The 25,547-nt window shown below is 45.0% G+C and overlaps 1 protein-coding gene across 3 annotated transcripts in view; it reads left to right on the forward strand.

Annotated features, from left to right (window-relative positions):
• The window catches only part of GluClalpha (glycine receptor alpha 1), a 92,209-nt gene that overhangs the window by 28,071 nt on the left and 38,591 nt on the right, over nucleotides 1-25,547 (forward strand). For 2 of the 3 annotated variants that reach the window (XM_089590876.1, XM_089590877.1), the window contains exon 4: nucleotides 15,683-15,750. The exons of the other annotated variant lie outside the window; for it this stretch is intronic. In XM_089590876.1, coding sequence (XP_089447002.1) covers nucleotides 15,683-15,750 — 68 coding nt within the window. The remainder of the gene's footprint in view (nucleotides 1-15,682; nucleotides 15,751-25,547) is intronic. 3 annotated transcript variants of the gene reach the window in all.

A 25,547-nucleotide genomic window follows, 5' to 3' on the forward strand; every position in this document is an offset into this window, starting at 1 on the left:
CGAGCACCTTTTCCCCTCTAACGTACATCTAAAAAATCTCATCTCCCCTCTACCAATGACACGTTTTCTAATATCCATCACGGATTGGAGCGCCGGCGCCGTAAAATCAAAAAGTATTAGCTTCTTGATCGTCGCGCCGTACAAATATACACGCAGAGGTAGGAAGAGGGAAAGACGGTGCAGGCTGTGTACAGCTCTCGCGGAAAAAGGGATAAAACACACTCCCGGCAGGCGGGGGGCGGGGGGGGGTGGGAGAGAAACTCGATTGCGATCTTCTAGCCGTACGTTTTTAGCCGCGTCTAAAAAGTAGAGAAGCAAAAAGAGGAAAGCGAGGGAGAAACGCCTCGAGAGATGTACGCGTGGGTGTACAGTAAAGCCGTCGGGGAAGCACACACACAAAGGGAAAAAGTACGGCGGGAAAGGGACGGAGGAAAAACGGGGCGAAATAAAGTAAAGAGTGGAAATAAAATAGAGAGGAGGGGACGAGACGTACCGATGGGTATGGAAATTAAATAGAAGAGCGAGACTGGGGGGGAGGGGAGGAGGAGGACAGGTCGAAATCCCCGTGAAAGGCGGCTAAAGGTAGGGGCGGTGCTGACACCGGGTTAATGGAGGGAACGGGTCGGTCGGTGCGGTATATACGTACATATAGATATATAGGTGGACGGGTGAACGAGTGGTGGGCTGTGCATGTATTGGACCATGGCCGAGGGCGAAGTGAGAGAAAGAGACACCGCTGATTAGAATCCTAATTGACAATTAAGAACAAGCAACTACGCCATTACGGCGAGTGATTGCGCGATTGCTCTTCCATACGTCTATATAATTATGTATACGTGGATATAGCTGTCCTTGCTCTCTCTCTCTCTCTCTCCTCTTATTCTCCTCTGTAGCTTCGGAGCACGGCACTCGAGCACGACTTCACGAGGCCAAAGGTCTCTTCTCCTCCTCCTCCTCGTCCGATAAACGATTACTATGCTATCGGGCGGCTACTGACGAGTGAGGGAAAGGGCGTACAAGGAGAGAGAAAAAGGAACGCGTCTCTCACTTTGACAGTGACGTGATCAAAGGAACGATGATGACGAGAGCCCCACGCTATAGCCCCTCGCCGTTATCATTATCGTTTACCATTTTTTTTCCGCTTTAATATAATATGTACTTTCCGGGTGGCTCTATCAATGTGACCGCACCGTAAATCTAGTATACAAGTGTATACACATAATAGGTGATGGTACCTGGAATGCGAGCATCCGGGTGTAACTTGTGGGAATCTCAGCTATCCTCGGGGAGTGCTTCGTTTTCCTCTTTTTGCAAAACTTTTGCTTGTCTTGGGAGGGGGTACAACGGTTCAATTTGCAATTTTTCATGAAAGATGTTTTTTATTACTTGTATAACCGATGTTATTTACGTTTATTTATAGCCGTGCATAAAGATAATAAATACATAATAAATATATTCCCTGTACACTCGAAGCGCGAATAAAGTATCCGCGCGCTCTGGCACTTATCGGCTTTCGTAAATACATTTGCTGCAGTGGGGGGGTGTACCGCGGGTATATACATCAACGTTGGCTCTATGAAACCGGATACATTAAATTCCCGCTTTATTGACCGCTAAATGCCTCGTTTGGCTTTTCTTCCAGAATACGTACATGTATAAAAAACTAGCACGCCAAATAAGCGGACGAGCCGGAACGACGCGACAATTGTACGAGTGAAATAAAAAAATACACGGGATTGAACGAAACTGCCCTTACACATACATATATTTATATGGGTACGTTATTCCAAGTGCCAGATACTCGGTATTTGTACGTATAATATATAGAAGCATATAATATGCCACAAACAGTAAGAAGGTCTCAAAGCAAGTTAGTCGTGATATTTAACGTGCGGATGTCTCTGGCGTATTGGAAATTGATGGACATTATATTATACGGTTCAAAGGACCAAGACTCGCACCGGAGCCACGTGTACTTAATTATCGGTATTTATAACGATGAATGGACGAATCGAATTCACATGATGATATATGTATACCTACCCGGCAAATGAATCGTTTGTTTCCGACCCTAAAACTTTAAATGCACTCACGCGAATGGGTTTAAATTGAAACAAAAAGTATGTATTTCTGTAAAAATCGATGAATTTTTGTGTTTCTTCGTATATTTACTTTCTCGGACGCGTGACGTGATATGGACGAGTGACATCGTCGCCCGCGTGAAAATAACAAAAGAAGGGCTGAAAAAGTAAGTGTAAGGGCAGTGGAAAACAGGAAGAGAAAGAAAACACATTGAAATCCCGAAGGTGTCGGTAATTGGAGCGCTCGGGGCTGCACTGGTGCATGCACCACTCGTATCCACGTAAAATGCATAAAAAATAGATGTATATATCCATACAGACGCGAGCTGGATGAGAGGAGTAAGTGTATATATACAGCCGGGCAGAGGCAGGAGCGTAGAGAGAGGGAGATAAGAAATCCCCAAGAGAGCGAGCTGGTGCAGTGTAAACGAAAGCTTGCATTATGAATAAGTATCCACACACGGTTGATGACGACGGAGACGAGTGGATCAAGGCCGGACACATTCTCTCGAGCCCGCGTTTACACTGCTCTCTCTCTCTCTCTCTCTCTCTTTCTCTTTCGACTCCGACTGCCGAGCAAATGCAGCCGTACCTATACCTACATGTAAGTACCCTGCACTTGGTAAGCCGATGCTGATGCACGCCCTGGCCTTGCTGCCCGTACATATCACATACAAATATAAATGCACTCTGACGCTGCAACACGGCAAAGGTCGACGAAAGCGCGAGTTTATTTTTAGCCGCGGTGTATAACAGTTCACCCCCCCAACACAACTTTTTTTTTTTTTTTTTTTTCCTCCTTTCTCCCCCGCGCTGGATCAACTCCTCCTCTGTTTTGCTGGATTTTGGAGCTTGTTTACCAGCGTGCCATCAGCGTCAAAGCAATTATATATACCCCGTACCGGAGACAAATGATGCGCTTGTCCCCTTTTATTTTCCCTCGTTGGTCGTCTCTTTGATCGGTGATCGGGTGTGTGGTGCTGCTGAAATTAACAGTACCTCTCCCCCTCCCTTCACATCCCCATGCCGATACACAGGAACTGCCGCTGATGGGTTCCGGCTCTCTTTCAACGCCATCCGCGTATATAGTGGTACGGTAATTTGCCTGCATCCAGTTACGCGAGCGCGTGTACAAACTTTTCGTGGAAGCTCGGCAAATCGAGTTGATCCGGCTGGGCGCGGCTAACGAGTGTATAGCTCGACGTTTGGCACCCCCTTCGCCTCTGGCTGTCGTGTTTACATTTTCGGCGCTGGCGGGCTGGACAATTTTTTGTTTTGTTTTGCTTTTCCCGTCCAAACTGTGTCTGTGCGTGTCTCTGCCCGATGCGGGGCGTCCGAGGGTGGAGTTTGCAAATTTTATTTTCGACTTGCCGGTTTTGCTGGTGTTTTAGGGGGGGGGCAAGGGGGGTGAGGGCCAGCGATTTTTATAACCGCTTTGGGAAAAAAATAAAAATCTAAACACTCGTTAAAAAATGCATGCTCCGGTGACTCCGGTGTTACTGTATACTGTAGTAATTTTTTTGCCGGTAATAAAATGGAAACTGAGTTTGGGCGAAAAAGTTAAGTTGTAGCATTGGGCGCGGCTGCTGCGATTTTTTCGTCACGGCAAAGTGCAGTATGGTTACTACGTGTATAATTGGTTTGCTAAAAATTTGCATTAATGATTTTGATGATGGTTGCTTTATTTTTCTTTTTTCCTTGCTTTTACGGCACGAATTATACCCGAAGTATAGAGTTGAAGGAGTTTAATGAGATCTGCAATTCTACTTTTTTTTTTGCGGGTCGTGGGACTTTTCGAGCAAAAGCGAAAAACTTTGTCCGTCCGAATTTCGTTCATCTCCGACTGTTACGGGATTGCGAATAATTTACTTTGTATATTCGACAAAACAACGAAAAGCCCACCAAAGACACGCTAAACATGATTTGTTTATCCAAAATTCGTTTTAAAGCCTCGAACATAGTGGTTTTGCACACGGCGTCGAATTTATTTTCCGCGAGCCGGGAAAATATGCCGTGTCCGTAAAAACAGGTCAGCCGTAAAGCTTTTTGAATTACCGATCGGCGTAAGCGCTTTTGCCCCCCCCCTCCCGTAATTGCTTAAAAATCAAAAAATGGCAAAATAAAAAAAAAAGCGTAAATCTCAATATGCGTCGTATACACACACAAAATGGTGAGTACTCGCGTCTCGAAAAAAAATCAGCCAAACGCGCTCGTCACAGCTCATAAATCACGGAGCCAATAAGTTCCTTTGGCCCCGCAAGGGGTGCGATCCCGCGCTTCTCGAGGGGACCAAGGAGCACTGCATTATACTCACGCTAGCGAATTTCAATTAAAAAACTTTTCAAAGAGCTCCCGCGTTTGTCGGTCCGCACAGCCGCTTGCAATCACCACGAAACGCCTCTTAATCGAAATCCACATTTTAACGCGATGGAAATGGTCCCCATTTCTCCCCTCCCTCGCTGAGAACACGGAAAAAAAGTTTGTAAGGGGGGGAGGGTGCACAAATGATAAATAACCGAGCAAACACTCTCGCTTCATCCGCCACAATTAAGTGGGTTCACGGGAACGTGGAAAAATGACCCAATCCGTTCCGCACGAGAGAAAAGGACGTATGAGAGCCGGGGAACAAATTAATCCAGTAGTGCCCGGGTAGAAAACGCGCGCGCGAGGGCGGAAGTACATGGGGAGGAGGGAGGCGGCGAAACGTGTAAGAAAAGTCGTGGAACGTCTTTGGGGGGCACTTGGCTCGCGCGGGGCACCCTCGAGCAGCCCAGACGAGACAAGCGAAATATACAGGATCCTCCGGTTATTTCGTTCTTGGTCCGTATCGGTGTAATCAACCTTTTTTCATCAAAAGCTCGAACGGGTCTTTCCATTCCAGATTTCGGGCGCGGAGAGCGTGGAACTTTCCGCAGCTTCGGTGTGCGAATCCTTGTAATGGAGTCCGGGAATAAGAGATTGCTTTTTAATTTCGGGATATCGCTGTAAATTGCGCGCCACCCCCGAGCCACTTTGCTCCGCTCCCGGCTGCGTCTCGCGCTGAAGCGGCACGACCCCCTTCCTGCCCATTGAAATCGCAAAAAAGTTTCTTAAGTGAATTCAGTCGGCGGAGCCTCACGGCGCTCCACTTCATTTTCCGGAATTAATTTTCACGTCCCGCATGAAAATAAGAACCCCTCCTCCCTCCGAATTTGTACTTTGCAAATCCACTTTGGCCGAGCAGAGTATAAATGACCCCCCCCCCTCCCCAACGTCTGCTTTTTCTCTCGCCTCCGCGTCTCCCGTAACCCCTGATGCCTGTTAAACTGTCGCAGCGAGTCTCGAAATTATCACCCACGGAGATTCATCCGTTGGGTCGTACACAAAACTTTGCACCCTCTCTCTTTTACATTACTATTTTCGCTCTCTAGAGATGGGAGAGTTTTGGAAGGGGGGGGGGGCGGAAGAAAATTAACCAAAGCAAACAGAATGTTGCGATTATCCACCATGTGTTACCGAATAAATATACCATTTCCCCCCCCCGAGGAGCACCTCGAACAATATTCACCCGCGATAAATTTCTATGGCGCCTATTCACGGAAGATCGAGTTAATGCAGTTGGTACCGTCACGCCGCAAATTACATTGCGCGCGCTCTCTGGTGTATAATTATAGCAAGCCGTAGTTGGCATCAAAGGCAAGCCATGAGGGAGAAACAAGCCCACGTGTATACTTATTATGTAGGAGTGGGTGCACGGAGGTGCAAAATTGAAGGGTATACGTGTAGGTGTATATATATATATATAACGTAAGTGGCGCGAAAACGCCCCGAAGAGAGAGAGAGAGAGAGCTAAGCAAAATAAATTGATTCGAGACGCAGGTGCTGTGTTGCGGCTTTGCGGGGCTTTTCCCCCCCTCCCGCGTCTCGGGTATATATTAGTCGTAATATGCGCCTCCAGCTGCTGCTGCTGAGAAGAAGCTGCCAAAGCTGTACGAGTATCTTCTTTGAGTACCCGCGTTGTACTCAAACGGATCACGGGAATGCTATTTAGTTCACTGCGTTACTGCCAGCGATATCGTTGTACAAGAAGAGGACAACACCGCGAGTTGAAGGAAAATCGTTGCATGACGAACGGTGCAACGTTGTTTTGATGCCGAACAACAAAGTTCAAACTCCTGAAACGTGTTTTCCTCGTTAAAAAAAAAAAAAAAAAAAAAAAAAAAAAAAAAAAAAAAAAAAAAAAAACGTCTCGTTTTGAGGCCGAAAAAAATAAAATAAATGAACGTCTAGTTTACGTTGCACCAGGCTTGGGTGTGTTTCTTCGTTCTTTCTCGGTGGTCCCGTCATCTTGAGGTTCAAAAAAATACATTTTAATGGGGATGATGACGATGAACCACGAAACAGAGCATCCCTTCCTTTAAGTTGATTTTTTTTTTTTCCTCTTGCCGACAGCTTGCCAAGTGCGTCGAGCACACATGCACGCACAATGATATACCATGTGTTTTGTTTCCCCCTCCCCCACGCAAGCAACTTTATTATACATTTTAAAGTTCGAGGTACTTTTTTCACACATACACAGTAAAAATCCTTGCGGTTGTGTTCCAAGTTTTTGCGCTTCGGTGTACCGTATAATGACACTCGCACGGAGGCTGGGTCGTATAATGTTTTTTTCACGGTATCCTGAAAGTTGGGAAACTCGAATCGAGTGCCGTAATCCCGAAACGCGCGTAAAAACTCGCCTGATCGCGCGTTGAGCTAACGCGCCGACGTGCCCCCTCCTATACAGATCGCTTCCCACGCGTATAAATACTTTTTTTTCATCTCGGGCTTTATCGCACTTTTTTTCTTTTTTTTGTCCCTAAAAAAAAAAAAAAAAAAAAGTGGTTTGGTCCAACAAAACGATCTTGCCTCGCGCCCGATTTAATCGAAGATTAACGCTGTTTATCGCCGATACTATAATATATCATCCTCCACAACTCTCGTTTATTACCAAAAAGCTGGTTTAATCGATCGCCGTTCACTACACATAAAATTCATTGTTCACCGGTAAATAACAATCGTTGGAAAAATACGAGTTTGCCGTAATTTTAAAAGCCTCTTTTTTAAAAGCCCCATTAATTACTTTCCTACATGTATTCACACACGGTATTTCACGTACGTCTATACATACATATGCGTGGATAATATAAATTCGAATATCATAAATATGTATATATACATGTATACGGTGTATTAGCTGTACAGCCGTGACAATAAACTCGAAGGAACAATATGGCTTAATTAAAGTTATTCACACCGCATAGCCGTCGATGTACATATATATATATACCTACACATGCAAGTCGTCCACAGTTTGGAGGGTGTAGGGTATGCGGCACAGTATATAATGTATATAGTTGATATTAGTACGGGGTAAAAGAGAGGGAGAGGGAGGGCTACGGAACAACAGCGCCCATGCGAGGGCTGCTGCGCTATACGGGTCACGGTAACCCACAGCGGCACTTTGTTGCGTTCCCCTCCGCAGCCCTCTCGTCTATATCTCTCGGTTCTTTGGGAGGCATTGAAGCCACTGTGTGCGACGTGTACGGGGGGGGGGGGAAAGACCCTATGTCTATATACACCTACGATCTTACCATCTTTTGGTCGGTGTGCTCCTTCTCCCTTGCTCCTCTCAAAGTGGCGCATAATCTAAATTCTCGGGATTACCGTGGCCTAATGCGGTCCCGCCGGGCGACTTAATGAATATTAAACTTTCGTTTATCTTAATTATTTGTATCTTTGCCGAAATACTTAAGCCTACGAATTTATTTGTGTACTTTTGCACGAATTAAAACGTAATAATTTTTCACCAACAAAGAGATGAAAATTTGTTTTTTTGAAGAATCGCAAGTATTTTTACTGTGTATGCTATTCGGTACAAGTCATCATCTGTACCATGCACGACTGATTCTCCCCATCCCGAGTCTCTTAAACTGATGCATGAAAAATTTAACATACGTTTATTCACGTATCTATAGGCATACACGTACGAGTTGAGCGGACATGAAAATTCGTTAAAGTTTTGATACGTGTAATGCTTCGAGTGTGCACTGGAGCAAACATATGTACAATACATTATATCCCGAACGGTTTAAAAGTAGCCCAGGATGAAGTACAATTATGCTAATAGGAGCTTGCAGGATAGCGCCCCCGGGACAAATGCAGATTTACGCTTGTTTTACGCAGGTTTCTCTCTCTCGCGCGACGCCTGCGTTTTCGTGCACCTACCCCCACCCCCCTTTATGTAACTACTTGTGCAATAATCATACTACGGCGTAGCTTTTCCGTTTTAAATCGTTTAATTAATTGCAACTAGCGATTAAAATATACCTACATGTTACGATAATGGAGCTCGGTGTTATTATATACATACGGTTTTAAATACTTTGTTTTTTCAAGCATCCGCGCAGTTTGATGTCCCGCGGATTACGAAACTTTTTACGCCGGTAGACACCAAGCGAAAAGTTTCATAGTCGTCATTTGTGTTTTTACTACCGAGTCGTAAGAAATTTTGCCCTGCGTTGGTCTTCGTGAAAAAACACTCTTTCGCCTGAGCTGAACGAAGCATTACTCGGAAATATCGGGTTCGAACAATGTGCAAGGAAAAAAAACTTTCAACTCTGTCCGACATCGCGAATTGTTTTTTCTAAGAGACTGATAATTGCTCCCGTATAATGTTAGCTCGCGTGAAGAAGGATTTTCATTCCAAGAAAATTATTTTTACGCTAATGCAGGGTTTCGTTAATTAGCCCGGAGGAAACGTCTGATCTCGCGATTAATTTTTTCGCAAGAGTAAACAAAAGTCGATCATACTATTTTCGCGCGAATAAGTGAATTTTAATATTTTCGAAAGTAAAAATCGAGCAAGCGAAATTTTTTAATTAAGCCCCATATAGCTCCGCGAAATGAAAAATCGAGGCGCATTTGCGTAACTTCCAGTTCTCGAGCGCGCGCGCATATACACACACACGTCGAAGGAAGGTACAAAGAATAAAGAAGAAGAAAAAAAAAAAATTATAAGCCGACCTAGTTTTGTAACAGCGAGCCCCGCTCCTCCTATAATGGAACACTTGCCAACAGTTCCGTGTGTGTACGAAATTACAGCTGAAAAATCCAAAAGGGCTGGCAACCGAGGCAACAACGGCAGCAACTAATATATGGTAATATCCAAAATACAGTGTTTTACCGTAGCGCAAAGTAAACCTGCAGAAAACACCGCCTCGGGTACAAGGTGACGAATAACAGGACGGAAGTTGGGGGAGGGTAGGACTAAGCTCATCCGAGCTTTCGAACGTAATCAGCTTTTTCCCCTCCCGGTCTTCACTCTCGAGAGAATCTCGGTTTCTCCCTCCACGAGGCCCGGTAAGAGAGCAAAGTCATCGTCGTCGTTGTCGGACTACACGTGTTCCCGACCGATGCAATTTTCATATAGACAGATTTGGCAGGCTGCTGTTGCCGCGCGGCTCTCCTTAGTCTGCGCGTCAATCTTACCAGCGCGGGCTGCGAGGGGGAAGTTGGCGAAACGTAATCGAAAGCCTAATTCGGTCTCTCGTCGCGGCTCTTTTGTGCGTACACATTCCTTTTACTGCAGGGATCGACGGGGGCACTGCTACTACATACGTGTATACACTGTCGCGTATATAATATCCGTGTACACGACGGATAATGTATGTACATACATCCTCTTGGTGTATTCATTCGGTTAGAGGCGCGCGCGTGAAATCGTTTGATTAAATTCGGCGCTAAAGGGAAATTCCGTGAATCTAACCACCTCCCCGTACCGCGCTTCTCTCGTCAATCTTGCATATTAAAATCTTTTATTCGGGAACTCGAGTTTGCAAGAAAATAAAAATAAAAATACGAAAAAAATTTCAAGAATCGAAGCGAGAGCTATGTTTTTTTTTTTTTTTTTTTTCAACGACTCGCTACTGCGTGCGGTGGATTGTACTTTTTACCGTTCGTAGTTTTTTTTTTTCATTCTTCGTGCAGACGCGGTAGGATCATACAATAATCAATCAGGTGGAAACATTTGATTGAAATCCATGCACGCGCGTGTATCGCTCCCGTACAACGCTATTGAAAGAAAAGTGATATTTATATACATTTGTACACGAAGCTGAACGTATACCTGTACGCACCAAAGTGTCGTAAAGCAACGTAAACCTTCGAATTGTTAATTTGTCGAGCAGTGCAGAGAGAGAGAGAGAGAGAGAGAGAAGAGCAAAATAGGAGGTCGTGGCACTCGAAAGCGCACGTGCGTGTACCACCTATATGGGTGTATATATATATACATGTAGTAATATGCAGTTCCTCCAAATGCAAGCAACCGTCCACCCACACGGTAGGCTCCCTCCCGGCATGGGAGGAGGACGGCTAGAGCTTCATGTATACGTATATTATATACATATATAGAGCAGGTGCAGCAGAGAGAGAGAGCTAGCAAAGAAGAATCAACGGCTCGATCGATCGACGACGAGCGCGCGCGCGACCCGGCGCCTACCCTACCTACCTCCATATAGCCTGGCTTTCACCCTTTCTCCATCCCCTTCTTCTGTGTACGTATACTATATATGCACTGCCTATAGCTGCCACTGTGCCGTACCGTATATATAGCTCTGTGTACACGGCTACGGTAGCACCACGCCGCCCATCATCCCTCTTCTCCGAGACTAAATATATATATATATATATTCGAGGGCGCCATGCAGGGGGGTATAAGAGTAAGAGCGAGACAAGCATCGGAGCATGTGCATTGAGGCAGCGGTGCAGGGCGACACACACTCGAGGGCTCGTCTACAATGGGATACACGCACACACAGCCGAACGCAGGGGGGAGTACAACGAGAGCTTGAAAGCTCCACGCGTATAATACCTACTCGGGCGCGAGTGCGAATATTATTGTCGCAGCTACATCTCTATACGTAGCTTGTTTTTTTTGGTTTTTTCTTCCTTCGTTTTTGGGCGTGCGTCTGTCCCAACCCTCTTCCATTGTCCGTGGGACGCTGCGCCGTGCACGTGGATTATGCGTCTTTTTTTTTTTTTTTTTTTTTTTTTTTTTTCCAAACACCCGATTACCCGCACTCGAGGTGGTTCAACATATTTTACTGGAGACTTTACGGACGATAAAACTAATTTGTACGGCCAAAAAACGATACTAGCGTATACGCACAATATTCTCACGCCACTCGAATAAATGTAAAACGTATATCCTTGGAAACTCTCCGTGGGGAGCTTCAATGCATGCAAATAAAATGCGAGCCTATAATATGTATGTGGTACTATACGTACACACATTATACTCGCGAAAAAGAAACAATTACTCGACGATCGTGAATACATCGACCAGGTTTTCGTCTCTAGGCTCCCGGAGTATATAACATATACGTGTTATACGATGGAGTAGTTGGTTTAGGCGGAAAGGGAGAGAGAGGAGCGTAGCTGCAGCCAACGAAAATGAAACCGAGCACTCACGCGCGCCGGTGGATTATAAAAATCCGAACGCTCCTCTGATTCCCTTTTTTTTTTTTTCTTATCCTTTTTTCCCTCCCAATGAAACGCACGGCCCACAAAGTCTCGAATAGAGGGAGGACTCGTGGCTTCGACATATTTGTACAACTGGTGGTAATGCAAATACAGACCACACCCACAGTCCACCACACAGAGTGAAACAACGAGCAGCTCGTAGCATCGGGAATCACAACAATTCGCGCTACGCCGAGATAGAGATCGGCAAAGGAGATGATGGGGACGAGAGATGTGTGTGTATACCAATGTACAGTTTGTCGCCATGCAGGGGATGCACTCGAGCAAAACAGATGCAGAGAAATGTTGTTGATTCGCATCGCCGACGGTGCGAGGGGGGAAGGGGTCAAGATGCCGTGTGTGTGTATACACATACTCCAATGCACGGAATGCCGATCCGTACACGAGGGTATGCGCCGGACAGTACCGCTCATCTGTACACACATGTATCCGTGCATAGCCCCAGACGCAGAGTATATAACATAATATAAGGTGCACCACGAAGTATCGTACCTGTACGGAATATATACATATACTGCAAAACGACACGCTCTATAGGCTTCCAAGATATGCTGAGCAGACTGGGACCGGATAATGTACAGGGCGATGTTATGCAAATGCTGGACCAAAGGGCTTGCCGTGTGCGCGAGGCACGTGCTGTAATCATATCCGCATGGAAGAGTGTGCAAGACACGCGGAGGGCGCTCTCTTCGTATGGGGCTCAAAGCTGAGCTTGCACTGGAGGGGTATAGATCGGCTATATACTGGCGGCACATCGACAAGGGGTGGATACACCGCATACCACCTATACTAGGACGTAAGTGGCAGATAACGGGAGGGATTTCAATCGGATCGGCATATTTCGCGCCCCGGGTCGTACCGAGAGGAAAGCTCCCTATACAGGTATACATGTACGGGCCTCTCGGTTTCGAGTGGCCACTCCGTGACATATTGCGCGCGAACGGACCTATACGTGGTGTACACACACACCGCTGAATCGTGCCGTATATATATATATATGCGCATAGGGCGATACAGACACGAGGCAGTCGGTGCCCCGCATCCTTACCAAACACTCGAGTCTCGAACAATATCGCTCGCCTCCTTCTCTCTCTCTCCCTCCAGCTGCATTGGATTTTCGGTACTTTCACATTTTCGGCAATTTTCGATTTCGAGGGGCTGATATACCGACGACCCCCTTTTTTTTTTTATTTTACCGGTCAGCGTTTGTCCGATAGAAGAGAAGCTACATGCACAGCCGATGCCTACACATATATATTGTGCCGGAGATACATAGGACACTGCAGCCCATCATCGACGCGCTCCCTTTTAATTGGACGACGGCGGATAGGTGTTATCTATTCGGTGCGTCGCCTATAGCTGCTATTGTGTGCATGTGTACGCGAGGGGGCTTTTGTACCCACATGTGTTGGGGGGGAACTTTTGACTGGCTGAAAAGCTCGTGTCACATTTTCGCTACCAACCCCCCTTCATCGTGTACTCTTTCTCTCTCTGTCTCTCTATGAACCCCTGACAAATTAACGCGGATGTTACGATGGGCTTGGGAGCTCGTTAAAAAGCTACTCTCCCGTGTACCGCTTATTACAAACTCTGAATAATCGCGCGAACGTGCCCGTGGCGCTTAAATGCGGCTGGCGGGTGTATACATGTATATTGTTATTTAATTCAACCGGGGTACACACCGAGTCCGTGTATACTTGTACAATTTAGTTTTGAAAACAATTTCATTCGTCCTTTCTACATTTTAATGCGTATCGTCGTTTGCGACGCTAATTAATCCCCATCGGCCAGTGCTTTTGATTTTCGGTTACCCCAGCAGTTTTTTTCATTACTGGGTGTATACAGTCTCAATAAAGAATCCGCGCTGATTTTTAAGTTTATTCGAGCGCTTGTACACGATGGGGGGGGGAGGAAGTAAAAAAATGAAGTGCACACAAAAGGTCCTCCGAGTTATTATACCCGAGAGAGAAAGACACAGCGGGGGTGGGCTAAGAAGCTTTGCCATTTAAATTGCCGGGTCGTCTTTTTCTCCCCAACTAACACTTCGAAACTCCAACTCAGACGCGCGTCTACTCTCGGCTTTTTCAACTTTTTCATGCAAAACAACGAAACTCGAAATAAAGTCACCCGCAGAGAGCAAAAACTGCATAATATAGCTTCGGGAGGGCGAAAAGGTATATAATATACATTATATTTATATTGCTCGCTCGGAAAAAGTATACGTGTGTTCACAGCCACGTAAAAAAAAAAAAAATATATATATATTGTACATACACACGCGTGCACTGCGGAGTAGATGCGAGTACACCTGGGCGCGCGTGCCCAAAGTTAAGAGCAAAGGATCGAAAAGGAAGTTTTGCTCTGGTGGCGCGCAAAGCTTCCTGCCCTCGCTGATTGCGCTCCGAGGTGATATTGTCGTCGTGGGTGCACCCGACCGCGAAAAGAGAGTCGCCCAGGTACACGCTGCTGACGGCAACTCGTTAAAGAAGCTTACCACCACCACCATGGGGGAGAGATATACAGCCGTAGCTACGCGTACAAAAAAAGGGTCCAGGGAGAGAAGAGGCAGGGGTGGGGGGTGGGAAAAACTTTTGCACCCGCTGTTGCTTCCTCCTATCTCTCTCTCTACTTCTCGGCGTCTTCGCTTGACTTGCGTGTATATACTCTTCTGTACTTATTCGTACGACGACGACGCGGGTAAAGTTGTGTGTGTACACGGCGAGAGTCACGCATCGATGCACCAAGGATTCGCGCGATAATTTACCGAAACTCCAACAATTCTTTCCTTCGTTTTGCCTCTCGAGCTTGGCCGCGCTTTTTACTTCGGGTCCGGCTGGCACTTTAGCTGAAAGAAAGCAAAGGACTTGACTCCACCGAGTACAGCTCTCTCTCTCATACATATACATACACACTACACTCCTTTTGATAGCGAAAAATGTGCTGGTGATAAGAAAATAACGAAAGCTCCGCTCGGCAGAGATAAGAGTTGAGATTAACGCTTATACAATGTACGAGGTGTGTATAGAAGGCCTTTGCTGTCGTTGTTGTCGCGTGTACGCGCAACAGCTCTGTATACACACAGGGACGAGTCGTCCTACTGTCACCGGCACTCGAGGGCTCTGCTTATCCTGCGGCTCCTTTTTTTTTTTTTTTTTTTTCTACTAGGTACGTTTAATATACTCGGCGCTGTCAGGCCACCAGATCAGGGAGGAAACTTTGTTATTACGAGTGCGCACTATATCATATCGAGTCTCTACCCTTGCCGGGAGAGAGAAGGCGCGTATATGCCATCTGCATTCACGTTTGAGAGCTTTTAGCGCTCCGACAATGGCTTTTGCACTCTCTCTCTCTCTCTCTTGCGTCAGATACCCAGATATAAGGTTGATATCACTGGCGCTTGTGTTTTAAGACAAACGATCGCGACGGCCGTCATATCTGTTGGTACCGTAGACGTATAGTGCGTTGTTTGTATTTGCTTTGGAAATATACAGGATCTTTTTTTTTTTTTGTTGTTTGGAAGCAGAAATACTGCGGTTGAAACAGTTCCTTTGTTTTTTTCATTTCCTCACAAAAGAAGTAGATTGGTACATTATATATAATATATAGACTGTGTTGTTTGATCACGAACCCGAAAGAGCGTCGACTTACAGAGACCGGCGATGCGAGCACCCTTCGCACATACACACACACCCATGTATAATATCTCTTGTCTGTGTACAACTGCAGGCACACACGTGTTGTTATTGTTGTTGTTGTTATAACGTATAGTCTCCTTCAAAGTCAGAAAGCAAACAATCACCTTTGGAACTTTGTCCCAATTTACACTTATAGTGTAATGAGTGAAATGAGCAAAGAAACAATAAATTTTATATAGACATACATGTATGTGATATGGAGATAAGAAAAAAAAAAAAAAAAAAAAAAAAAAAAAAAGTGTATTGAGAATTAAATTGAATGAAAATGAACCCATGAAATCGACGCCAGTGAAAAATGAAACTGATTTGTTAAGAGGGGCTTCTTGTTGTTGTTTTTGCCCTTAGATGGGCCGGCCATTGTCCGGGTAAACCTGTTTGTGCGAAGCATTGCCACAATAAGTGACATCAAGATGGTAAGTATTGAAACGCCAAACAAGCCGAATGAGACTATTACATATATAAACTTACCATGAACAAAAGTCACGTAAAATCACTCGATCAAGCATTATGATATTACCTGTAATATATCTGTTGTTATATCATGTAAAAAGCGAATGCCTGTTTATCTTGCTTAAAGTAAATAATAATAAAAAAAAAAAAAAAAAAGTTCTAAATTAATGTACATACACTCGAGTTAGTGAATCGAGCTACAGTATTGTTTTGTATCGTCTATAACGATGAAAAAAAAGCACTCAGACGTCTCTTGACAGCATATTGTTACCATTATTTATTTGCAACCTGGAGTTAATTTTTATCTTTCGTCACAACGTTGCCCGTGTTACACATTTCTCTTTCGTTCTCTTATCTGTGTCTCCCATATTATTATTATTGTTACTATTATCATCATTACCATTGCAAATATACGTATTCAAATATATTACATCATAAGGATACATATACCATATATATATACATATATATATATGTATTGCTGCTGTAAAAAACAGTACGACAGAGTATTCACTTGCGAAAATGTTTTTAAAGATGTATTTTTTTTTTCTACAATTTTCCAATGTTTTCTGGTCCTCGTCTCGCGGTGATGAAACGATCAATCAAGCGAGTCGAGGGACAGCAAAGTGACACACGCACGCCGAACCATGTACACCTGTATACGAGACTCCTTATGTGCACGGAACCCCCCCCCCACACACACACATACAGAGTCATGCGATACACGCGAGCTAGTTTGGCAAAGAAAAAGCAAGAGAGAGAGAGAGAGAGAGAGCAGAAATGTGTCGTTGCCGGCGTCACATGTATATATGTATAGTACTAGTAGTAGTAGTAACAGTAGTTAACTCTCTCTTTTTTTCTTTTTTCCTCTCCTAGCTCCCCCGCACTCTCGTACACTTACACGCGCACACGTGTACCCCATGTTTTTTATCTTTTTCCTCCCCTTTGTCTCCCTTTTCCCTTTGATACATGGCGAAAACATTTTTTTGTTCCACCATTTCCCTTTTACGCCACCCACCCACACACACGCGCGCGCGCGTACGCCCCGCCACAAGAGACACACACGAGCACACGTTCTTAATTTCTCCCGTATATGTATATTATACATGTACATATGCATATATATATACGCTCGAGCATCGTGGTACATTTTTTTTCACGTAACGCCGCACACACGCACGAATTCGACCGACCCTCCTCTTTTCGCATACGCCTGACAAACCCACACTTGTACACCCTTTCACGTCCACCCACACAACCGCAGTTTACAAAACCAAAAGTATGTAATAATATATAATACATTACACAATATTATGTTGGATGATATGATATTACATAGTGTAATGGAGTGTACACACCTTGACACGACCTATAGAGCATTTATATACTTAGATAATAGAAGCAGGCATGTGGCATATTAAATTATTACTATATATATATATATATACCAGCTTGTTTTGCGTATATACGCACATGTGAATTAAAATAAATATAGCTAATCATGTATATGTGTATGTTAAAAAAAAAAAAAAGGTTTAAAGTTTAAGATTTATAGTACTACTACTATTATTATCAAGTATGGAGTACCAAATCAGTGATTGACGATTTACGCATAGGATATAATTATGTATATAAAAAAACAAGCGAACCCATACGCATCGACCGTATATACAATCAGAGATAAAAACATTTACTAGAACGAGGAAAAGCAAAAAAAAAAAAAAAAAAACAGCATATAGACAACGTGGAAGGTGGTGATGTACGCCAATCAAAGGGAGACCCGACCGGGCGAACCAGATAGCGGGAGAGAGAGAGAGAGTCGGTCCTCGGTAATTGATTGCCATCACGTAGTATCCTGTAACAACGTCCCAATCGACGGCTTGTTAATCTAGGGTTCGTGTTTTTCTTCCCCCCCCCCTCCCTCCTCCCCCTACGTAGTCCCTCGACAAAGCACACCATCACTCGCAAGTATAGCTGCACGCGTAAACACACACGCGACAACTCCCCCGTAGTATCCACAGGGATCGTCTTACCTTTGAATCCAGCGCTCGAGTCACCACACCGTCTCGAATGTCAACGGGCCGACCGGCTCTCCCAAAATTCTCTCTCTCTCTCTCTCTCTCGTTTCCACGTATACACCCCTATACTCTACTTAACATAGTCAGGCATAGGTAAGAGTATGCGATCCATCATCATCATTATTATTGTTATTAGTATATACCTGTGTACAGAGCGGCGTGCCATCAGTCACGTCAAAAGGATGCTTGGCGCAAAGGCGCGTCGTGTGTGCACGTACAACAGACCGGTAGTGGGAAAATCAGGTGCCACGAGGGAAAATAAGCTACGTGAAATATTTAGTTGGCGCGTGTACTTACGTGCCAGGTGGGAGGGACTGGTAAAAAAGCTCCACCTCGTGTATGTATGCTCTTGGACAGGGAGGGGAGGGGCGAGTGCATGCAAGTCTTCGGATTTCAGCTCTTATAGGGGTATAAAAATGAGTACGTATAGGTATATTATATACATATACATTTGCACCGCGTCGGAGGGGAGAAAAAGGGCTCGATGTAGCCCCGGAGATTTAGAAATTCATATTTTTAGGAGCGCGCGGTGCGCATTGCTCTCCTCCTTAAGAGTACACGTAAACAGGGATACAACGCCCGCTTGGAATAATTTTTCAGGGAGTCTCGTCAGATGACACTCTGAGCCTCGCTATACACCGTATCTTATATATATATATATATACTCTCGAGTTACAGGGACACACATCGCCAAATTTAAATATTTAAATTTCCACCCGTACCCCGTGCACATATACAGTTTACAGCGTGCATATATATATATATATATACCCATGACAAGGGGGTGTCGTATCAAAACTTATCGCGCGCAGTTGCGCCGTGCCACCGTTGAGTACCTGCCGTACAACTGCCGGCGTGTTGGCGTAATCTCGAATTTACGAGCCCCACTGCTCGGCAGGATACGCGAGTGCCGGTAAATCAGTCCACGCGAATGTCTTCTTCATTCGAGGGGCCGAAAGTAGAGGCACACGCGATCGATTGCATAAGCGCAAACAGCTCTATATTTCACCAAATACCTATATGTGTGAGGGGGATGCTTCGTGATTGGATTAATCAATGCGCGCACACGCTCCGCGAGGTAATCCCCGTGAGTTTGGGTATACGTGCTTTTTCCCTACCTTTTCACGGGAGAACGCGCGAAACAGCTCCGCCGGATGGGTATTTTTTGCTCGTCGACTGGCTCCGCGTGTAAGGTGGACTTTCGCGACTATACCCTCCTCCGCTGAATAAACGAGCGCGCGATGCTGCTGTTGTTTGTTTGTTTGTTTTTTTTTTCCCTCGCACGCTCTGGTGTTACTGGATATCGGTTGGAAAATAACGCAACTCGCGCGTCCCAAGTACGAGAGCGTGTAGGTAAAACAAAAAAAAAGAGAGTTGCGTTGCGTCGACTGTTACTGCAATTAGCACGACAACGGCGCCGATGACTTTTTTTTCTGCCCGTTGACCTCATTAGGAGCGCGTGCCTATCCAATATTGTCTGTTGTGCAGCTTATGTACTTACTTCTGTTGCTCCTGTAGTTGTTTTTTTTTTATTCAGACGAGAGGATTAGACAGGAGGGGGGGGGGCGAAAAAAAAAAAAGATGAGTGCGCCAAATGACCGTGTCGTGTTTTCGGAGCTGAGCTTCCTTTTGTTTAATTAACGCGCTGTATCCGAGAGAAAACAAAAAAGTTAAGGCACCCCCTCGTTATACTAGCGGTGATATTATTTTCAAATTAATTTACTCGTCGGCGTCTCGGATTCGAGTGTTTTTCGCGACTAATGAGATTGTTTGCGCTCACCCCCAACATGCGCGCCTTCGTTACAATATACAAATGAAACTTTTGTCGGGCGCGCGCTTGTTTGCGAGAGGCTGAATGATTACATTTCCAGGAAAGGCTGGCGATATTTTTTTTTTTTTTTTTAATTTGATTTCAACTCCCGGACGTTTGCTGGGACACGGACGGACTTACTTTGGACTCGGAAAACTTTGCATCAACGACAGTGTACTCGCGCCCCGTTTATCTTCAAACTCTTTTACATTGTGCATCGTTTGACGCAGAAAAACAAATAATCAAGTCCACCTCCGTTAAGAATAAAGAATGCTTATTTTACCAAACGTGGCAGGAGCATGTGTCTGACCAAAGTCGGGATTGTACTACTTATCGTTCCCTCGTATTTTTACCAACAAACTTTGGGTGCGTCCGACCTAAATCGAACTTGGACTACTGATCCTACGCTCAGATGCGTAACTTTATATCCGAAAGGCTGATAAATCCAAGTAGCAACGTTGTAAAGAAAAAAAAACTTGTTAGAACAGAGCAAATTTATCTAATCGAGCCGCGGTGCGAATTTTTCCTCGGCAAGTTGTGATTCACGGCTACGTGGGATGAAAAACGTTTAATTGGATCGTTCGCCCTGCAAGAAATTTCGCTGAAAATTAAATAACGAAGGCGCGTAGGTAGGTTTTTTTTTTTTTTTTTTTTTTTTTTTATTTCGTTAATTAAAAGCAGGGGAAAACAAAAGTTAATTAATTTTAATTGAAGCCATGCTCGTATGGGCAAAAGTACGACGAAACAACGCGTCGAAAACGGGAGCCCGCGCCTAAAAAGCAGCGCACGCGTGTGTTCTTTGTAAACCCGTGCTGTGCTCGTGGAAATTCGTCTCGCGTCAAATTCCAGCGGGAGCCAAAAGTCGACCTGGAGTTCTGAACTCTCTATACGCAAGAACCTGTAAAGAAAAAAAAAAAATAATAAAAGGAATATAGAGAAGGCAAGCCGAGAAGAAATATGACTCGACCAGCAGCAGTATAATACTGCACTGCGGGACGAGAGACATATATACATCCCTAATGCGCCCTCTCAGTTTCAAAATTAAGTTTCAGATAAGCCGAGCGAGTGATTGATTAGCCGCGAGCCATTGTTGCCCCGAATCTCGTACGTCTTACTCTATTCCACCCCAACCCCCCCCCCCCAGGGATGGAAATAAAATTTTCTTATCGGAATTTCTCGAACAATGCGCACGGGCGAGCTATCGGAACGCTGTAGGTGTGTGTGTAGTATATACGTATACGTATGGAGCGAGCGTGTGCTGATTTATCATCAGCCGAAAACAAATCAGCTAATGGAACAATGCAGGGAGCAGCTTCGACGGGATTAAGGAGTTCCGGACCCGAACTAGACTCTAGAAACAACAATGACAACTCGAGTGGTGGATAAATACGAGTCACACTTGGGCAATCAATCAAACGCGGGGATCAAGCTCCTCTTAATCCCCGGACAAAACTCATTAGTCAAATATGGTGAAAAAAAAAAAAAAAAAAAAGTAAATAAATACATTGCAAGTAATATAGGTGCGAGCGATCATCATTTTTTTTTTTTCCCCCGGCTGCGTACAACCCTCTCGGCAGATTGAGCGAAAAAACGAACTGTGGATGAGGAAAGGCTGCCGATGCATATCCGCGTGGAGGAGACGACGTCCGTGACCCGATTCTCCCGTCGGTGGTCCCTCGTGTGACTTGGCTATGAATCGCTGAGTGCAGTACACCACCGCGCGCCCGTGTGTGCTCCGACCCATATATATACGCTCGCTTTCTTTGCTTTGCGCGCGCGCTCTCTCCATCAAAGTCGCGGCCGTAAGAGAGAGAGAGGGTGGTACGAAAAGTAGGCCACTAGACGAACTCCCGGCCGATCCGAAGCGGGTATACGTCTCAGCGGGCGGGCGCGTTTCGTCAATGAGGAAATTGAATGAGCCGGGGAGAGCCTCGAGATTTCATTAGGACGGCCACCGGCAGCCGTGATGAGATAATGTAACGCGTCAGAGAGCGGGGATTTCATGCGGGTTTCTCTTTTGTCGAGTGCGCCGCTGCAGCCGTGTGTGCGCGTGTAATTAATGCGCTCTCGGTGACAGCGCTGTCTTGACGCTTATTTCGAGCTACGCTGGGCGGAGATGAGCTTTAAATTGTCGTTCACTCATTATATGCCTCGGTAAAAATGATGGCTGGCAGTTGGGTTGGCTTTTTTCTTTCACGTAGAAATATTGAAATCTGCACTTGGTAAAAAAATGCGTTTGTCACGTCTGACCGTACTTGGATGTTGCTCCTATACGTCAGTGGTAGCATCCAAGTGTGGATGGACACGCCTATACTGAAAATTAAGGCGAGTTACACACGGGTAACCGCAAAATCCAATAAAGGCGTGAGTATATTGAAAAAAACGCGTCGCACGTATTTCGCGATCAAATAGGAGAAACGAGTTTTACACACCCGCGTGGATTTCGATCCGCGGGGTATATACGAGCGCCAGTATTTTTTCGTGTTTGCCCAAGAGATCGCCTCGCGGAGCGCCGCTATACCTCTATACACGTACAACATTCACGAGTTCGCGTATTAATTTTCCATCACGTCGGAGAAGGCCATTTTTCTCCTTCCCCTGGTACATTAGCATACACATTTGTACGGCTAATGATCGGCAAACAGCCACCGGAAGCCGCTGTTTGATCACCGTTTACCGATGTGTATCGCTCGCTTTTTCTGCGCTCGCGCGCCTCCTAAGGGTTAAATAATCGATATCGACCCCCTTGCGATAAAAACCACACGTCCCGATTTGCCGATAAAAAAAAATTTATAACCTTTTTCTCCGTGTGACTCTCTGCCGCGGCAGGGGCATTTTTTTTCTCTGCGAATTAGTGTCCGATTTGTGTCCAATCCGCGGATTGACGCACACGCGTGTACTTACTCACTTGCGTGTTTATACAGCAGGACGATTTAAAAACGGTAGCTGCTCGGACGCGCGGTCCTCGGCAAAAAAAGCGGCAGAGGTGTATATGCTTACCCCCTCGCGTGCCAGCTCGGATGCTAATCGGTTTCGGCGCGAGCTTGAATTATTCAGAGAAAAGCGACAAGGACACGGAGAGGCGTGTCCGTGAGATATTTTTTGCGCGTGCGAGGCCATGCCCCTTTTATTTGGCAGACTCGGGCTCTTTATTTTTTGCCATGCTAGAGCCAAAGGACACGGCAAAGTGAAATTAAAAATTCATCAAAAGACTCTCTGTGTACAGGTATACGTATATACATACAGGCACCTGGTGTGTATACACACCTGCGCACGTGAGGCACTTACTTATTGACTCGTGAAAAATCGCAACTCCGGAAAGATGTACATACATATATGTACCCTTTCTCGCTAATCGTGTCCATTCGTTTTAAGTGATTTACTCAGGCGCAGTATCTTTACCGATGTACATGTAGTACATTTATATATATCATTACAAACGGGTTTCAACGATTCGTCCAATGTACGTGCACTGATGAAAAATTTCAATAGCTCGTATACGATTGGCCCGTGGCATAGGTAAATATTTTTCACTAGCTCTAATCTTCCTTGTGCGTACAAACATTTTGCTACCTCTCGTATACGGCCAGTGCTCTCGAAGCGTCCAAGCTACAGCCGGGCTCGATCGATACTCCCGTGTACGGGTGGCTCCTCGTCGTTCATTCAAAACGAAATATCAGCCCTCGGCGTTCCATAAAACATTTTCACGAAGGACCATCGGGAGAAAAGGGATGAAAGGCCATCGTCGGCCCTGCACCCGAGCACCGCGAGGAGACAACAAAAAAGGATCGGCGAAACAAAAGGCGGGTCCCATTGTGCTCCCGTCGGAACGGCTCCGGCGAAATTAACTCCCATTAAATCCAATCGGTCCGGCTTAGCCTCTCTACGAGGACGGATATGGGCTAGGCGGGCGCTCGTATTGTACGTATTAGGTACTCCCTATAACCCGCTGGAAGGCTTTTGTCGGGTCGATGACTCACCTCCATGCGCTGCAAGTACGAGCAAACGGGCAAATTGACGCTTATTCATTTATCAAAAGAAAAAAAAGTTTGATGAAAGTATTGTTGTGAAAAAAATCCAAGCGCATCGGAAAGTTGCGCTAGTTTATAATCGTGCGCTCCGGCCCCGGGGTGAAATTCCGAGCGGAAAACGATCAATTGAGATTGAAAGCCCGCGGAAGACGTATGCGTCGCATAAAACAAGGCGCTCGCTCGCCTCTTCTTCTCGGGGTCCCTTGGCGCGTAAGAAGAGCCAACTGCGCTGCCGGCAGTGTATTTCGTATATATCCAGTGGGACGGGGATTTTTATCGGATGGAATATGGCTAATTGCGCGGTGGCTGACGTGGCTCTTTTTTTTTTTTTTTTTTTTTTTCAATCGTCCCTTTGGTTGCGTGCTGCATCGGTGCTCTGCTTTCGTGGCTGCGGTTGTATCGTGATTCATCTGTTGGGGAAATATATAAATTTCTCTCTCGCTCGGAATTGAAATTGAGTAAGTATCCGATGGAGCCGTGAGTTATACACCCTATTTGTTTGTTGGTTTTTTTTCCCCCGAGGGAAAAGCATTACGCTGGTTCCGAAAATTAGGACATGGATATATATATTTTTTATACTCACACGTGTTCATTTTTTTTTTTTTTTTTTTTTTTTTTGACAGAGACAAATGTACGTCATCAAATCACCCATTACGTGTTTTGATGTATTGCTTTTAAACGGTGCGTTCGTCGAGGGGTGAGTTAATACATGTTTGTGACGGGCAAAGCGAGGATAATTTTATAACAAATTTAGTGTCTCACCCCTCTATGTCAGATATTTTCGTAAAGTAAAAAAATATCCATCTTCCCAGAGTATAGAGCCAATAAAATTCATCAGTAATCAAACCCCCTCAAAAGCTCTTTTAGGTTATTAAATTAAATAGTCCAGAATGATTTTTTTTATCCCACCAGTGCACAAGGATAAAGGGATTACTCGATATTCGACGGAAAAATCAGCCACGCATCCATCATACTCGAAACCCGTAGAAATTCAAGCTCGACTTATAGATTTTACGATTGGATGGTTATAATGATAATAAAAAACAAAAAACCTTTTGAAAAAACCTACCGGCCATTCATTCAGATTCGCAGGCGTGGTAATGCACCCCGGAATTTTTCCCTTTCAGCGAAATCCCTCGGAATATATTGAAATTCGGGAATTACACGCTCATTAAAATTGAAAAAAAAAAAAAAAAACCCCAACAGACATGTACAGATCCCATTACCAATACAGTTTGGCGTTTGGTGAAATATCGCGCTCGAAAGCGAAGAAAATAATTCACGCAGCCGAGGCTCCATCTCCCGGTTGTGAATAATAAATGGCACGGTCGAAAGGTAGCGAGAGGAAAAGAGGGCAAACCGAGCACAGGAGCCGGGAAGGGAACAAATGGACTCCCGGGCGCCGCGATCGTCCGCTGCAATAGTAAGGGATGAGAGTTCCGTTGTGCATGCGAGAGAGTGCGGACGTGTCGAGAGAGCGCTCCGTAGGAAAGAGTAATTAAAAAGTAATGAAAGTGAAAATTAAAAGAAATAAAAGTACGAGGAAGTGTAAAAAGTGAAGAAGCAGCAGAGAAAAAGTGTAAAGTGAATAATTATGAAAGTTTGAAAGGATGAAGTGAGATTAGTGTGGTAGTGTCTGGGTAAAGAGAACACGTGTAAGGCAAGTAAGGAGTGGGTAGTAAGAATAGGGGATAATAAAGAAAGGTATTAGTGAGCGGAAAAACGAGAGACAAGAGGACAGGAAAACAGGTGAAAGTGGTGATAGTAAAAGAAAAAGTGCAGTGAAGTTCGAAAGAAAGTGAGGTTAGAAAAGATATTACAGGAAGAAAGAAGCGGCAATT

The sequence above is a fragment of the Copidosoma floridanum genome, unplaced genomic scaffold (assembly GCF_036245765.1).
Source record: "Copidosoma floridanum isolate Cflo_tuat_1 unplaced genomic scaffold, Cflo_Japanese_pri ptg000013l, whole genome shotgun sequence".
Classification (NCBI taxonomy): Eukaryota; Metazoa; Arthropoda; class Insecta; order Hymenoptera; family Encyrtidae; genus Copidosoma; species Copidosoma floridanum.